Genomic DNA, 16,647 nt, shown 5'->3' on the forward strand with positions numbered 1-16,647 from the left:
GTCAATACCCCTCAAGTGATGATCAGTGCTAGTCGGTCTGCCACACTGTACGAGGGAACTACTGGTCAGGTCCTACGCTGTGTGGTTACCCCTGACAACACTGGAGTGAACACAACCACTAGTGTGACACGAGATATAACTGGAGGTGTTGACAGAGACACGACTAGTGACACTGTCAGTGATGGTGTGATTATTGTGGAGGAGGCCGTTCAAGTGCTGAGTCTCAGTGACACTGGGACCTACACATGCTCTGCTACTGTGGACTCTGAACCCAACAATATGTACATTATGTCAGCCACCAATACAGACACTCTGAGCATAACTGTGGAGGGTACGTTAGTCGTGTGTGTGTATGTGTGCGTGCATGCGTGCGTGCGTGCGTGCGTGCGTGCGTGTAGTGCGTGCGTGTGTGTGTATGGTTCTATCTGCTTGACTGTGCTGTAATGTCCCTCCCTGCAGTCCTCCCAGACCCTGTTGTGGAGATATCACCCAGTAGTCTCCTACCAGTGCTGGCTGGGTCCTCCCTCGACCTCACCTGCTCAGTCTCAGTGGAGGACCTTCTCTCTGTGGAGCCACTCATACAGTGGACACAGTCTGACCAGTCACTATCTGGGGTAATCAATGGCCGTACCAACACACTGACCTTTGACCCCCTCCTCACAACCAACGCCACTCAGTACACATGTACTGCCACTATCAACATACCTGCAGTGGACATCACTAGTACTGGAAGCAACTCTATAGCCCTCACAGTGGACAGTAAGCAGTGTCATAGCCTCACTGTCCTTTATCCTACCCCCCACAGTCCCCCCTCCCACTGTGAGTGTGTCCTCACCCACCCCCGTCTACCATGGCACTAACCACACCCTCTCTTGTAACGCTGGCTATGACACTAGTGTAGTGACGACTGCTGTGACTCTGGACTACTCCTGGACTGGACCCAACCTCATAGCCTCCAGTGATAGTGCTGCTCTCACACTCTCACCAGTGGACCTACCAGCACAGAGCAGCGGAGACTACACTTGCACTGTCAGCGTTATCCCAGCAGTCTCAACATTCATCAACCCTGCCACAGACTCTGATACTTACACCATCACTGTACTAGGTGAGTGAGTGGGCGTTAGTGAAGGCTTTCATGATTCAGTTTCCAATAATAGTACAGTTATATTTAGTACAATACAGTAGATTTTAATCAGTATGTTTATTCTAATATTATACCTTAATGTTACTATTATAAACGGGTACTAATTTTAGCGAATTTGTAATTAACAATTAATAGCAATTAAAAAAGTATGAATCTCATTACACTTTTTTCTAATACTTTTGAGAGTATGGCCTTTTTCAGACAAAAATCTGAAATTACTATGTCTATATTAGTGGTATACTTTACTTTCCCCCCCCCCCGTCCCTCAGATGCCCCCCCTCCTGAGGTGTTGACTGGTGTGCCTGTGAGGGAGGAGCGTTGTGGACAAGTGTCCTCCATCACCTGTACTGCATCTGTTATTGATAACTTTGTAGCCACACCCACCTTCATGTGGAGGGGGCCAGGTGGAGACATTGTGGACTCTGACAACATTCTCAACTTGCCCTCTGTGATGACTGAGTGAGAGTACACTTGTATGGCTTGTGTGAATGTACCACAAGTCAATATCATCAATCTCTGTACCAACTCAACCATCACCATACAGACCACCAGTGAGTTACTTGTTAGCCATTGACAGGACTATTGTTAGGGAGGGTGGTCCCTCCTATAGAGCTAGGCCTATTGTTAGGGAGGGTGGTCCCTCCTATAGAGCTAGGACTATTGTTAGGGAGGGTGGTCCCTCCTATAGAGCTAGGACTATTGTTAGGGAGGGTTGTCCCTCCTATAGAGCTAGGCCTATTGTTAGGGAGGGTGGTCCCTCCTATAGAGCTAGTGTTCCAGCTGTTGCATTGATACCTCTCTCCTCTCATATACAGCCCCCCAGCCAGTGAGTGATGTGGTGTGTTCCTCCCTCTCTCCCTCCACTCTGAGTGTGAGCTGGTCCCCCCCAACTGACCCTGTCCTCAGTTATCAAGTGGAGGTCAAAGAATACAGTAAAGTGGCTGTAGGGAACATAGTCAGTCTCTCCACTCCATTTGACAGTGATAACGTTATCACCACGACCACTGTGGAGGGTCTAGGTGAGTGCTAGAGGCCAGGGATTGCTGTGTTACATGATTTATAAGCTGTATTTGAATCTGCTCTGTAACTAGAGTTCTGGTGATCGAATTCAACGATTTTACGATTTTTTTGAAAGTTTAGAACGAGCTCTTTCAGATGGTATGCTCAAATCCCAAATTTGAAACAGGCCATAATCTCCTATTGTCAGGTCATGGTATTTTGGCGAAAAAGGCTGAAAATATACTTCTGATTTTAACATAATTATCATCTGAAGGCCTATACCTCAAAATTAACGTTATTGGACCAACGTTAAGTTACGTTATGGTACGCTAAACATAATATTGTATATTGTGTGTGTACTGTGTTTACTTGTTTCGAGCTACAGTATTGTCATTCTACCATGCTGACTGTACCCCTCTCTCCCCCATACTTGTGTATAGTTCCCTCTACCCGGTACCTGGTCAGTGTTGAGGCAGTGAGTGGTGTCGGCTGTAGTGATGTCACTGAGATAGACTGCTACACTGAGCAAACACCACCCCCAGTGGTTACCGGGGTAACTGTGGACAGACTCAACGGGACTGCCATGAATGTCAGCTGGACTCCACTCAACAAAGCTCAGTCCAATGGCTTCATTCAGAGTTACATAGTGAGATACTCTGTTGCCACGGCAACACCCAATCGTAAGAGACAAGGCTCTCAACAAGTGACAGTATCCAGTGACAAGAGTGGTACTATCATTGGAGGACTGGACCCGGGGTCAGAGTACAGTGTCGGTGTGAGCGCTAGTGGAGCAGGGGGAACTTCAGAATGTGAGTGCACATGCATGCGTGTAACTCTGTATGTGTTTGATAGACAGATGCAACTCATTCGTAATAATATTTGTCCCCACAGCCTCTCCTCTGACGGTGTCCCCCATACGCTCTGTGTTGTTCCAGCTCAGACTCACCAACATCCCCAGCTGTCCTGACTGGGTGGTAAGCACAATGCACAAAATAATAATGTATAATTATTACTCTCCCCAGAACCAAGCTGATAGGGTAGATGCTGTGATAAGTACGTTTGTTGCTGAGGTGGAGAGTCACTGTGGGTGTGGTTTCTCAAGCATGGTTATAACTTCCCCCCGCTTCCGCTGCTTCCCTGAGTCAGACAGAGCTGTCACATTCCGAGCCACTCTAACCGATTCCAGGCTCCTAACCCCCATACAGGAGTGGATACAAACCAATGGATTCATTACCATTCAGAATGTACTGATCGAAGTGGACAAGACTTGTCAGGTGCAGATATTGAGCCTTGCAGACACCGAGTGTAACACTATACCTGTGGGTAGTGAGTCATCAGCTGCAGTGATTGGTGGAGTGGTGGGGGTGGTCATTGTCCTTATCATTGCTGTTACAGTCATAGTGATTGCTGTGCTGGTGTTTAAGAGCAGGAGAGAGAAGCTAACCGTCCACAGAACAACTAAGTGAGTGTATCCATGTTATTATTCCTTCTCTGTTAATAATAATTGTTCATTGTCTGCTAAAGTATAAGCTTCTGAATTCATACGTTCACTGTCTTGCCTCCTCCCTGCAGACGTACTCTACCCCCCGTGTCCCTAAAGGGTGTGGTCAGTACGAGTGAGATAAAACCATACGAGATGATAGAAATGGGTGATCATGAATATGAGGAAGTGTCCAAGTTCCAGCAACCGAGTGGTGGGGAGTATGAGATGGTGGGAGGCTCATCAGCTGGCTATGAGAACAGGGCTGCTATAATGGCCACCAAACAAACATCACCGCCCCCTCCACCCCCTCCACAACCCTCACAACAAGAGACAGTGGATGCCGGGGGTGACTTTGAGGTTATTGAGTGCATTGCCTACAGCACGAGCTCGTAAGAAAAGGTGCAAGTCCTCCTCAACCGTTAACCAGATCCCACTCTCTCTCAACAAAACAAAAGCATCTAGGAAGACATGAATTCAACAATGTCATCCATAAGACATTTAGTAACCTCACCTGTCACCTCATCATTAAGTATACATAATGTTTATTTTTGCTTGTGTGTATACACTGTAGTTTTGCAACCACTTACTTTAAACATATAATTTATTGACATCCCTTAAAGTACAGTATACACTTATGATTAGTGTCAAGACTCACAAAGGGAGTTTAGTAAGATAATAAATACATTGTTGTCGTGTTTATAATTATGTAACTAAAATAGATCTAGCTTTTTTTACTGATATGGATGCCATCATGAAGCCCTTATCCTTTTACTACACTGTCCACAGTATGAGCTTAGACATGCTTAGGGCTCCAGCTTGAGATACTCTCATAATTATACCATGTGGCTTCGATTTACGCCGCAATGGAGGGCCTGTAATCGAGGCTACAATCCGTAAGTAGGATGGTGACATATGACGTAATGCGTTTCCAATCCCTTTCCTTTACTATCTATGATGTATTCATGCACTCTGGTACAGTTACCTCAAAATATAACCATGACTCTTGGTGCACTGCTTGTGCTTGTGGTGGCCACTACTGGAGCACTGGTTTCTGGACAGTCAGGTGAGCTACACTGTACTGCATTGTCTAGTCTGTTCAAGCATCATCTAATATTATGCTGCAGTGTTCCTCACCCTGGGACCAACCTCATATAACACCAACAACACTGAGATCCTCATCACTGACATTGGACAGGATGCCGTGGGTGGTGGTCTCCCAACTCTCACTTGTCACACTGACCTCACTACCTGCTGTAGAAGTAATGCTGACAACAATGGCATGGGAGGACTGGGACAGTGGACGTATCCTGGTGGAACTTTGCTGCAGAACCATAACAAAGCAATAGCTGCTTCAGAGGGTTTCTTCTTTGTGAGGAATGGCCCTCAACTCATCAGACTGGCTCGTAGAGATAATATCAACCCCCTCACTCCAACCGGGTCCTACTGTTGTACTGTACCAACTTCACTGGGAGAGATGACACTCTGTGCTAACCTGGGTGAGTGGAGGGATTGTTTGGGTGTGTGTATACTGTTGTATATACCGTATAGCGCGAAATTTTCGAGGGGCTTAATTTTCGCGGATTTCGTGGGTTAGAATTCTACACGAAAATTAAGTCCACAAAAAGTGTTCTTTAATTAGAATTACCTGCTATCATGCAAAGATTTAAAGGCGTGGCTTCCGGTAAGCTGTCATTCCGCGAACATTGTGCAATGAAATGGTTTTTAGAGGCCAATCCACGAAATATAAGTGCCTCGAAAATTTTGCGCTATACGGTATGCATGCCTATACTGTAGTTTTAAGTTTCAGTTAGTTGAGCACCACTTACAACAATTTGCATTTTCAAATTAGTCCACACCCTTTATTGAGATGTTGCGTGTTTTGTTTCCTCCCAGTTCTGTGCCCCTCCCTCACACTGATGGATGGAGTGATCTCCTACTCTGACTCAACACTGGGTGAGGACACTGTGGCCACTCACACCTGTGAGGCTGGGTCTGCCCTCACCACTGACCTCACTGCCAGGACCTGTGGAGTGACTGGTGGTGGTGTGGGTGGCTGGTCCGAGTCAAATCTGGTGTGTGCAGGTATGGGATCTCCTCACACATACAGTACCAACCATTCTCATTATCTCACAGGGGGTGCCTGTCCAGACCTCACTGATCTACAAAATGGATGGATCAGCTACAACACTGTATCAGATAATGGCTACAGACGAGTTACTACTGTGGCCACTCACAACTGCAACACTGGATACGATTTTGTTGGTAGTGTGACTAGAGCATGTCAGGCCAATGCGATGTGGAGTGGAGCTGCACCAACTTGTGACGGTGATCGAGATAATTAACATGTATACATGTATATGACTCCATCTGATACCCCCCCCCACACAGCTCTGTGTCCCCGTGAGCCCCTCTCCAATGGAATGGTGACCTACTCACCTTCTGATGACCCTCCACCAGTTGGAGCAATGGCCACTTACTCTTGTGACACTGGCTATGAACTGAGTGGTGCTAGTACGAGGAATTGTGTGGCTGTCAGTGGATGGAGTCCATCTCTACCAGTTTGTAATCGTCAGTTGAACTAACACACCTTTTAATTTGGTTTATGAATTCTTTATACAGCTGTTGACTGTGGTGTCGTCACTGACCCCTCCAATGGAGCAGTGGACACATCCTCTGGAACCACCTTCATGATGACTGCTACCTATACCTGTAACACTGGCTACACTCTGAATGGAGTCACCACCAGGACTTGTGGGAGTGATGGAGTGTGGAGTGGTAGTGATCCAACATGTACTCGTAAGTTAATTATTGTTTATGAGCTTACTCTTTGGTGCTGGTCTTGTACATAATTATAAGTGCATGTGTATGTTTGTAGCTACCTCCTTTCCGTGATGATCTTTTTGCTCACGCGTGTTATGAATGTGCATAATTATTAATTAGTGCTGACATCAGCGTTTTACATTCAAATTGCACAGGAAGTGACTCATCACCGACTGTGCAGATATTTTTCCATATCGCACACCCAGAAATATTATTGCACACTTGTTATTGCACACTAGGAAGTGATTCTTATTTTGGAATGAAACATTTTTCAGCAGTGAGAGAACAAGACTAATCATGCAATGCAAAGTTTATCAGTCGCTTCTCATGTTTTCTGATGCTCTGTATAATAATTATATCTTCTTTGCTCTTTTGCAATGAGGTTGAGGTCATGAGGCTGTCAGTGTTCCGTTTAGCATGCAGTCATATTTACAATGTAATGCATCGAAAAGGCATCAGTGTTGGGAATGAGTGCTTTGAGTGGAATATTGCATAATTATGTAGACGTGTAACCACCATACATTTAAGCCTGTTCAGGCTCTTGTAACTTCAAAACGGTTGTCACACTTTTCTTCTGCTATAGCGGTCCATGTTTCCTCTTCTGATACACTGGAGCATGATAGAAAGCAAGCACACGCTGTTTATCCTTCAAAATATCCATTTTTTAAAACAGGTTGCTGGTTTAGTCTCGCAAGCCAACTATCCGTTACAATGGTCTGGTCCACATTTTTTTATTTCTTGTCTGTTCTCTACAAAATCTTTTAGTAGCCTTCTGCAAGCTCTCCTGGTGTTCTAGAGTCTTATTTCTTTGTCTTTTTCCGTTTTCTTTCTCTCACACTCGTCTTCAAGAGAAACTCAATTTTGTTGCTACGCATTCTTCTGGTTGATAAAGCAACTGCATGTCGCGCATGCGCAGAGTTAACCTGCATTTTGGTTGCTAAGCAATATGCATTATCCCATGGATACCGATGATTATCACTCGTCTGGGCCTAGTAACTGTCACTCGTGCGGTGAGAGTCTTCAGTATATCCATGGGATATATCATTCTAGTAATGTATTATACTGTCCCCCCACTAGTGCCCACTCTAATGGCCACTCTAACACTGGCCCCCTCTCCAATGGCTGGTCAGAGCTACTCCCTTACATGTACTGTGACTGGAGCAGGGGCTCTGAGTCCAACCATATCCTATCAATGGTTCGAGGGCTCCAGCTCACGTGTGATGTTGCCCACTACCTCCGCTGATCTCACCTTTGACCCCCTTAATCTCTCTGATGCTGGCCAGTATAGCTGTGATGTCATTGTCAGTTCTCCATTCGTGACCTCTGACCTCACAGCTTCCAGTGGAGTAGAGGATCTCATCATTCAGAGTGAGTACAATAGAGTCTGTGTTGTCTCATTACCCCCCCACATAGTTCCACCCCCCACTGTGAGTGTTAGTCAATCATCCACTGTGTTCCTGGGGGGTGTGTTCACACTGACATGTACTGCTGAGCTGGTAGCCTCCGTAGATGTGGGTGTGACTGTGGGTGTGGTTTGGACAGGTCCTGGCCAGTTCACCAGCTCTGATACAATGGCTAGTCTGACAGCAGAGGCTAGCTCTCACGCTAGTCAACTGATGGTGGGCAGTGCTGCTCAGAGTGGAGACTACACGTGTACAGTTACTCTGGACTCTGCATCTAACCTTCGAACAGAGAGCAATCCAGTCACTCAAGTGCGACCTATCAGTGTTGGTGAGTTGGTGGACACTGTACATGCAGTGCATTGTTGACCCCTCCCCTCCTTGTGTAGTGGGTGCCCCCTCCTCTCCTGTGGTGACCTCAGTACCACTAACAAACTCCATTGCCTTCTCCTGGACCCAAGATGATCAGAGTGATGTTGTAGTGACTTATGGTATCGTGTTTGAGTATAATGGATCATGTTCTGTGACGACTCCACCAATGTCAGTTTCTGGATTCTTCATAACAACGATAAATCCCACCGACCTGTTCAGTTTCAACAACTATCGACTAACTGTCACAGCTGTTAACCCAGTTGGATCCAATACAACAGTTGTCATAGTTACCACTCTTCCCAAGGGTGAGACACTGCTATTAACCTTTGCCCCTCTTACCCCCCCCCCCACACACATTCTCTTACCCCCACAGTTCCTTGTAAGACACAATAGTCTTTGCCCCTTTTACCCCGTATACTCCTACCCCACAGCTCCTAGTGGACCTGTACTGAACCTTGTGGCTAATTCCTTCAACTCTACCTCAGTCACCATTACTTGGGACAGAGTGTCTTGTGTACAGAGAAACAGTGACATCACTGGCTATCAGATTAGCTATGATGGAGACTCTGTCAATGTCCCTGGAACTGACATGAGGGAGTTCACTGCATCTGGTCTCATTCCAAGAACCCAGTACACATTCCTAGTCACCCCTCTCAGTAATAGTGGCATGGGAACTCAAGTGGCCAGTGTTGTCAGGGAGACAAGTCCAGCAGAAGGTGAGCCATGATATGGTTGATGTGTTGTTACTACCTCCATCATTATATAGAGCTGTCTCTGTTCCTGGGTGGCCAGTTTCTGAGCAACCATGCTGTAGTGACCCCCTCTGACATTGGGGAGACCAACAATGCCCTCCTCTGTCTGACACCATTCTCTGATTGCTGTGACAGCTCCAATGGACTGGCAGGAAATTGGTTCTTCCCCAGTGGGCCTGCAGTACCAGGGAATGGATTCGGTCTGTCTTTCTACAGTGACCGTGGTCCCAGCTTAGTGAGGCTAAACCGCGTAGCAGACAATATTGACTCTGGAGTGTATCGCTGTGAGCTACTGTCAGCAGTGTGTGTGTCTGTGAGCCTCCATGTTGGTCTCTACCCTCTTGATGAAGGTGAGTGTGCACTAATAACAAGCTCTGTGTTCCATTCCTTCCTCACAGGCACTCCCACCATTCCTGGGGGGATACAGTTCAATAGATCTGCCCTCACTCTGACGTGTGTGTCTAATGGTGGTCCAGCTAGTGAGGTGATGTGGACCAGGAATGGAGCTATAGATACTGTCTCTACTGGATACACTCTCAAACAAACTGTCACCAACACAGCCACTGCTACCTATGAGAATGTCCTGACTGCTACTACCATTGCTGATCTTGTGGGGACCTTCACCTGTACAGTCAGTAACAGCAGAGGAACCTCCAACACTGTCAGCTTCTCCTTCAATGGTGTGTGTGTGCGTGTGTGCGTGCGTGATTATTTATACTTGTACACTGCAGGTATTGACATTGATGGTGATGAGGGTCTGGTGGTGGGCAGTGATGCTGCTCTGAGGTGTGTGAGTGTGTTTCCTGCTACCATGATCCAATGGATCAACAATGCTGGAGTTGAGGTTGCCATGACTACAACAGGATTGACCCTTGACCTCCCCTTCACCCCAGTCACTGACACTCTCCACAACTCAGAGTTCACTTGTCGAGTAAGTAGATCCCCAAGCAATGGAGGAACTGGAGAACTCAGTACCACACTCACTGTGACTGGTGAGGCCTAGTACACTGTCTCCTGTTCATTATTCTAGTGTGTGTGTGTACAGTGCCTGTGAGTGTCCTCAGTGTGTCCATCACCTCCCCCTCTGCTGTGGTGGCTGGTAGTGACTACACCTTCAGATGTGAGGTCACTAAGGTCATACTAGGACTCGCTAACACACCCACTGCTGTGTGGGTGGCCTCTGATGGACAACAGATCACCACAGGGGGTAATGTCATCATCACTAACCCCTCTACTGGAGTGACAGAGCTTAGCTTCACTGGCATCAGAACAGACCAAGCTGATCCGTATATATGTAGAGGAACACTCACTTCACCTGCTCTGATGGTTGCTAGGGAGACAACAGACTCAGTCTCTGTTAGTGTACAGCGTAAGTGTGTCATGTTGTGTGTTGTGTTGTGCTTTATTTAGTTCATGTGTTGTCTCTACAGTTCCTCCACCTACTGTGATTCTGACCACACCCACATCACCACTAACTGCCGGTACATCCCAGGAGCTCACTTGTTCTGTTACCGTGGATACAGCCGTTAACACGGTTGTTGTTGTGAGTGTTATTCTGGAGAGGATCAGAGGATCAGAGGTCGTTTCCATAACAACTGTGACCCTGAATGAGAAGACCTCCAGCACTCCAGTGACCCTGACAGTGAACACTATGGATACAGGCTACACATGTAGAGCCATGTACATGACCACCTCCGGAGTCACGAGTCCCTCAGCAGAGGACACTCAAGCCATCACTATCACGAGTATGTTGTTGTACTAGCTCTCACTGTAGTGTACAATACCCCCCACAGTCCCCCCACCCCCTGTGGTGACCATCAGTGTGTCTGGTGACTCTGTGGCAGGCTCCTCCCTCTCTCTCCTCTGTACTGCCACGCCCCCTATCCCATTAGTGACTCCGCCCACTGTGTCCTGGGTACAACAAGACCTCGCTGATATCGTTACTCCAGTCACCTCTGACCCCTCAGCTAGCGTTAATCTGACCTTTAACCCCCTGAGAACCAGTCGTGGCGGTGTGTATGTGTGTGTAGCAGACTACAACATTCCTGACGCTGACCTCCCTGACCTCTCTAACAATGCATCCACCATTGTCAGTGTGCAAAGTAGGTCTCTGTCTCATTCCAATGTATCTTATTATTGATTCCTATTCCACAGTCCCGAGACCTGATGCCAGGATCACCTTTGACCCCATGATGGATAACTACACTGTTGGCCTGTCCCTGACCCTGGGTTGTGTGGTCACTCTATCATCAGCTATTGATACTCTGGTGAACCTTGACCCCATCTGGCGGAGAGAGGAGGTCGTACTGACCACTGGAGACCAACTCACTGTGGGGGACTTCCCTATGACTAGTGATGACCAGGTGTACACTAGCTTGTTGGAGTTCCAGCCATTAACAAGAGACTTTATTGGCAATGACACCTTGTATGAGTGTGAGGCCAGTGTAGTGCCTCAGAGTGATACCTTCATCACTGGAACCATCACCAACACATCCACCACACTCACTGTGGGAGGTGAGGGCTGAGGCTGTGGTCTGTACATTGTACAATTACCTGTGTATGTGTTATTGTGTGGGAGGTGAGGGCTGTAGGGTTAGGGTCTATACAGCTCTGTGTATGTGTATTCTGTACAGTGATAATGTATTAAGTGAAATTTTGCGTAGTGGTTCACTCTTAATAGTTACTCTTACATATAATTCTAAACCCTTATTGTACAGTGGCTGACTTTTCTGCCTCGATCAGCTCTGACTCCACTGTGCTAGCTGGCTCTGAGCACACTCTAGTGTGTCAAGGAGTGAGAGGAGATGACCAGGCTGGTGGTACCACACTGGAAGTAGAGTGGTTCAATCCTGATGGTGCCCTCATAACTGGAGGGACTAGTGATGTCATGATAACAGGAGTCACTGACATCACTACTAATGCTACCCTCATGAGCTCTCTGATCTTCCCCAGTCTCCAGACATCTCAAGCTGGTCCCTACACGTGTAGAGTCAACCACACTATACCTGACACCACCATCACTGATCAGAGCATCCTGAGCTCATCAGTGGTCACTGTGCAGAGTAAGCCCCTCTCATTAGCCCTGTGTGTGTGTGTGACCCCCCCTCCAGTCAATACCCCTCAAGTGATGATCAGTGCTAGTCGGTCTGCCACACTGTACGAGGGAACTACTGGTCAGGTCCTACGCTGTGTGGTTACCCCTGACAACACTGGAGTGAACACAACCACTAGTGTGACACGAGATATAACTGGAGGTGTTGACAGAGACGCGACTAGTGACACTGTCAGTGATGATGTGATTATTGTGGAGGAGGCCATTCAAGTGCTGAGTCTCAGTGACACTGGGACCTACACATGCTCTGCTACTCTGAACTCTGAACCCAACAATATGTACATTATGTCAGCCACCAATACAGACACTCTGAGCATAACTGTGGAGGGTACGTTAGTCGTGTGTGTGTGTGCGTGTGTGCATGTGTGTGTGTGTGTGTGTGTGTGTGTGTGCGTGCGTGCGTGCGTGTAGTGCGTGCGTGTGTGTGTATGGTTCTATCTGCTTGACTGTGCTGTAATGTCCCTCCCTGCAGTCCTCCCAGACCCTGTTGTGGAGATATCACCCAGTAGTCTCCTACCAGTGCTGGCTGGGTCCTCCCTCGACCTCACCTGCTCAGTCTCAGTGGAGGACCTTCTCTCTGTGGAGCCACTCATACAGTGGACACTGTCTAACCAGTCACTATCTGGGGTACTCAATGGCCGCACCAACACACTGACCTTTGACCCCCTCCTCACAACCAACGCCACTCAGTACACATGTACTGCCACTATCAACATACCTGCAGTGGACATCACTAGTACTGGCAGCAACTCTATAGCCCTCACAGTGGACAGTAAGCAGTGTCATAGCCTCACTGTCCTTTATCCTACCCCCCACAGTCCCCCCTCCCACTGTGAGTGTGTCCTCACCCACCCCCGTCTACCATGGCACTAACCACACCCTCTCCTGTAACGCTGGCTATGACACTAGTGTAGTGACGACTGCTGTGACTCTGGACTACTCCTGGACTGGACCCAACCTCATAGCCTCCAGTGATAGTGCTGCTCTCACACTCTCACCAGTGGACCTACCAGCACAGAGCAGCGGAGACTACACTTGCACTGTCAGCGTTATCCCAGCAGGCTCAACCTTCATCAACCCTGCCACAGACTTTGATACTTACACCCTCACTGTACTAGGTGAGTGAGTGGGCGTTAGTGAAGACTTCATACGATATGATTCAGTTTCGTACAATACAGTAGGTAGCAGTTGTTAGTGATTTTGTTTATTGCATGTACTAATTTTAGCAAATTTTTGCGAATTTGTAATTAACGCTAAATTAAGTATAGTCCGTGCTAATACATTTTGAATCTCATTAAAAACATTTCTTTTTTAATGAGAATGTACTTTTGAGAGTATGGCCCTTTTTTCACCAGAGAAAAATCTACTTGTATGTCTATAATAGTGATGCTTTACTTCCTCCCCCCCCCCTCTCCCTCAGCTGCTCCCCCTCCTGAGGTGTTGACTGGTGTGCCTGTGAGGGAGGAGCGTTGTGGACAAGTGTCCTCCATCACCTGTACTGCATCTGTCATTGATAACTTTGTAGCCACACCCACCTTCATGTGGAGGGGGCCAGGTGGAGACATTGTGGACTCTGACAACATTCTCAACTTGCCCTCTGTGATGACTGGGGGAGAGTACACTTGTATGGCTTGTGTGAATGTACCACAAGTCAATATCATCAATCTCTGTACCAACTCAACCATCACCATACAGGACACCAGTGAGTTACTTGTTAGCCATTGACAGGACTATTGTTAGGGAGGGTGGTCCCTCCTATAGAGCTAGGACTATTGTTAGGGAGGGTGGTCCCTCCTATAGAGCTAGGACTATTGTTAGGGAGGGTGGTCCCTCCTATAGAGCTAGGACTATTGTTAGGGAGGGTGGTCCCTCCTATAGAGCTAGGCCTATTGTTAGGGAGGGTGGTCCCTCCTATAGAGCTAGGACTATTGTTAGGGAGGGTGGTCCCTCCTATAGAGCTAGTGTTCCAGCTGTTGCATTGATACCTCCCTCCTCTCATATACAGCCCCCCAGCCAGTGAGTGGTGTGGTGTGTTCCTCCCTCTCTCCCTCCACTCTGAGTGTGAGCTGGTCCCCTCCAACTGACCCTGTCCTCAGTTATCAGGTGGAGGTCAAAGAATACAGTATAGTGGCTGTAGGGAACATAGTCAGTCTCTCCACTCCATTTGACCGCCAGAACGTTATCACCAATACCACTGTGGAGGGTCTAGGTGAGTACTAGAGGGATTGCTGTGTTACATGTGTATTATATTTTATAAGCTGTATTTGAATCGGCTCTGTAACTAGAGTTCTGGTGATTCAATTTCAACAATTTTACGATTTTTCTGAAAGTTTAGAAGGAGCTCCCTCAGATGGTATGCTCAAATCTCAAATTTGAAACAGGCCATAATTCCCTATTTTCAGGTCGTAGTATTTATCGAAAAAAGGCTTCATAATTATCATCTGAAGGCTTATATACTTACAAAATTAACATTATTGGACCAACGTAAAGTTAAGTTATGGTACATATTATATATTGTGTGTGTGTACTGTGTTTACATGTTTCGAGCTACGTACAGTATTGTTATTCTACCATGCTGACTGTACTTCCCCTCTCTTCCCTATAGCTGCCTCTACCCGGTACCTGGTCAGTGTTCAGGCAGTCAGTGGTGTCGTCTGTAGTGATTTCACTGAGATAGACTGCTACACTGAGCAAACACAGCCCCCAGTGGTTACCGGGGTAACTGTGGACAGAATTAACGGGACTGCCATGAATGTCAGCTGGACTCCACTCAACAAAGCTCAGTCCAATGGCTTCATTCAGAGTTACATAGTGACATACTCTGTTGTCACGACAACACCCAATCGTAAGAGACAAGGCTCTCAACAAGTGACAGTATCCAGTGACAAGAGTAGCACTATCATTGGAGGACTGGACCCGGGGTCAGAGTACAGTGTTGGTGTGAACGCTAGTGGAGCAGGGGGAACTTCACAATGTGAATTGTCCTGTTATTATTATTATAATTAATTATCTTCCTTCGTTCCTATAGCCTCTCCTCCGATAGTGTCCCCCACTATAACCTCAGTGTTGTTCCAGCTCAGACTCACCAACATCAACAACTGTCCTGACTGGGTCGTGAGTGCAATAATTATAACATTGTGTCGCTTAGAACCAGTCTCCATAATTACAGGAACAACCAGACAGGCTAACTGCTGTCACTGAAGCACTGGTGTCTGAGATCCAGGGTCTTTGTCAGTGTTCCTTTGCTCTTAGTGATATCCAAGAGCCATCCTTCCAATGCTTCCCAGAGTCAAACCAAGCTGTAACCTTCCGTGCCATCACTACCTCCAGTTTCATTGGTGACATATCACGCTGGATTGCTGACGATGGTTTACTGAGAGTACAGAGGATTTTTATACGAGTGGACAAGACTTGTCAGGTGGAGATATCGAACTTTGAGGACACCGAGTGTAACACTATACCTGTGGGTAGTGAGTCATCAGCTGCAGTGATTGGTGGAGTGGTGGGGGTGGTCATTGTCCTTATCGTTGCTGTTACCATTACAGTCATAGTGATTGCTGTGCTGGTGTTCAAGAGCAGGAGAGAGAAACTGACTGTCCACAGAACAACAAAGTGAGTGTATCCTTATTTATTCATTCAGTCTCTTTTGGAATAGTTCAATGGTATTGTAGACTATAGCTGCAACAAATGTACAATATTGTACGAAGCTTAATTCATGTTGTTTGGTACAATATCATACGTTCACTGTCTTGCCCCCCTCCCCTCCCTGCAGACGTGCTCTACCCCCCGTGTCCCTACAGGGTGTGGTCAGTACTGGTGAGATAAAACCATACGAGATGATAGAAATGGGTAATCATGAATATGAGGAAGTATCCAAGTTCCAACAACCGAGTGGTGGGGAGTATGAGATGGTGGGAGGCTCATCAGCTGGCTATGAGAACAGGGCTGCTATAATGGCTACCAAACAAACATCACCGCCCCCTCCACCCTCTCCACAACCTTCACAACCCTCACAACAGGAGACAGTGGATGCCGGGGGTGACTTTGAGGTCACTGAGTGCATTGCCTACAGTACGACCACCCATGGCCCCCCTCCCCCCAGCACTACCACCCATGGCCCCCCTCCCCCCAGCACTACCACCCATGGCCCCCCTCCTCCTCCCAGCACTACCACCCATGGCCCCCCTCCTCCTCCCAGCACTACCACCCACGGCCCCCCTCCCCCCAGCACTACCAGTGGAGACCCACTGTATGCTAACTGACACTAATGGACTTTGTCACTAACTACCTCATTCATACACTCCCAACATGATTGTAGAATTTTTCAGTTTTTTGCGGATACAAATTTTCTCTTAGTTTATAGATAGCATTTGCATAGCAATTGTTCACCTGTTATTTTGTACTCATCAAGTTATGATCACTGATCACTTATAGCAAATATGTCATTTTGTACATGTAGTCATTAAGTTATGATCACATAGAAAATAAACCAGCCCCTCGAGTTCACGCCGCAGATATGCACGCTGTGTCTCATTAATTAGCCGCACCCAGCTTCACAAAGTGTG

The 16,647-nt window shown here is 47.2% G+C and overlaps 2 protein-coding genes across 4 annotated transcripts in view; one reads left to right on the forward strand and one right to left on the reverse strand.

The window, feature by feature from the left end:
- LOC135334765 (mucin-2-like) overlaps window positions 1–16,574 on the forward strand; it is a 43,340-nt gene extending 26,766 nt beyond the window's left edge. Inside the window, exons 21-29 of one of the 3 annotated variants that reach the window (XM_064530066.1) lie at window positions 2–331; window positions 460–759; window positions 806–1,105; window positions 13,503–13,784; window positions 14,088–14,291; window positions 14,688–15,056; window positions 15,111–15,196; window positions 15,252–15,694; window positions 15,855–16,574. In XM_064530066.1, the coding sequence (XP_064386136.1) occupies window positions 2–331; window positions 460–759; window positions 806–1,105; window positions 13,503–13,784; window positions 14,088–14,291; window positions 14,688–15,056; window positions 15,111–15,196; window positions 15,252–15,694; window positions 15,855–16,344 (2,804 nt within the window). In that variant the 3' untranslated portion in view covers window positions 16,345–16,574. Of the gene's footprint in view, window position 1; window positions 332–459; window positions 760–805; window positions 1,106–1,413; window positions 1,696–1,959; window positions 2,103–2,583; window positions 2,953–3,034; window positions 3,118–3,165; window positions 3,606–3,715; window positions 4,213–13,502; window positions 13,785–14,087; window positions 14,292–14,687; window positions 15,057–15,110; window positions 15,197–15,251; window positions 15,695–15,854 lie in introns of those variants that run through there. The other 2 variants (XR_010394367.1, XM_064530068.1) reach the window with 2 other exon arrangements.
- Window positions 1–16,647, reverse strand: part of LOC135334852 (CXXC motif containing zinc binding protein-like) — a 171,553-nt gene that overhangs the window by 48,119 nt on the left and 106,787 nt on the right. The gene's annotated exons all lie outside the window — the stretch shown is intronic.

This window comes from Halichondria panicea, chromosome 4, assembly GCF_963675165.1.
Source record: "Halichondria panicea chromosome 4, odHalPani1.1, whole genome shotgun sequence".
Classification (NCBI taxonomy): domain Eukaryota; kingdom Metazoa; phylum Porifera; class Demospongiae; order Suberitida; family Halichondriidae; genus Halichondria; species Halichondria panicea.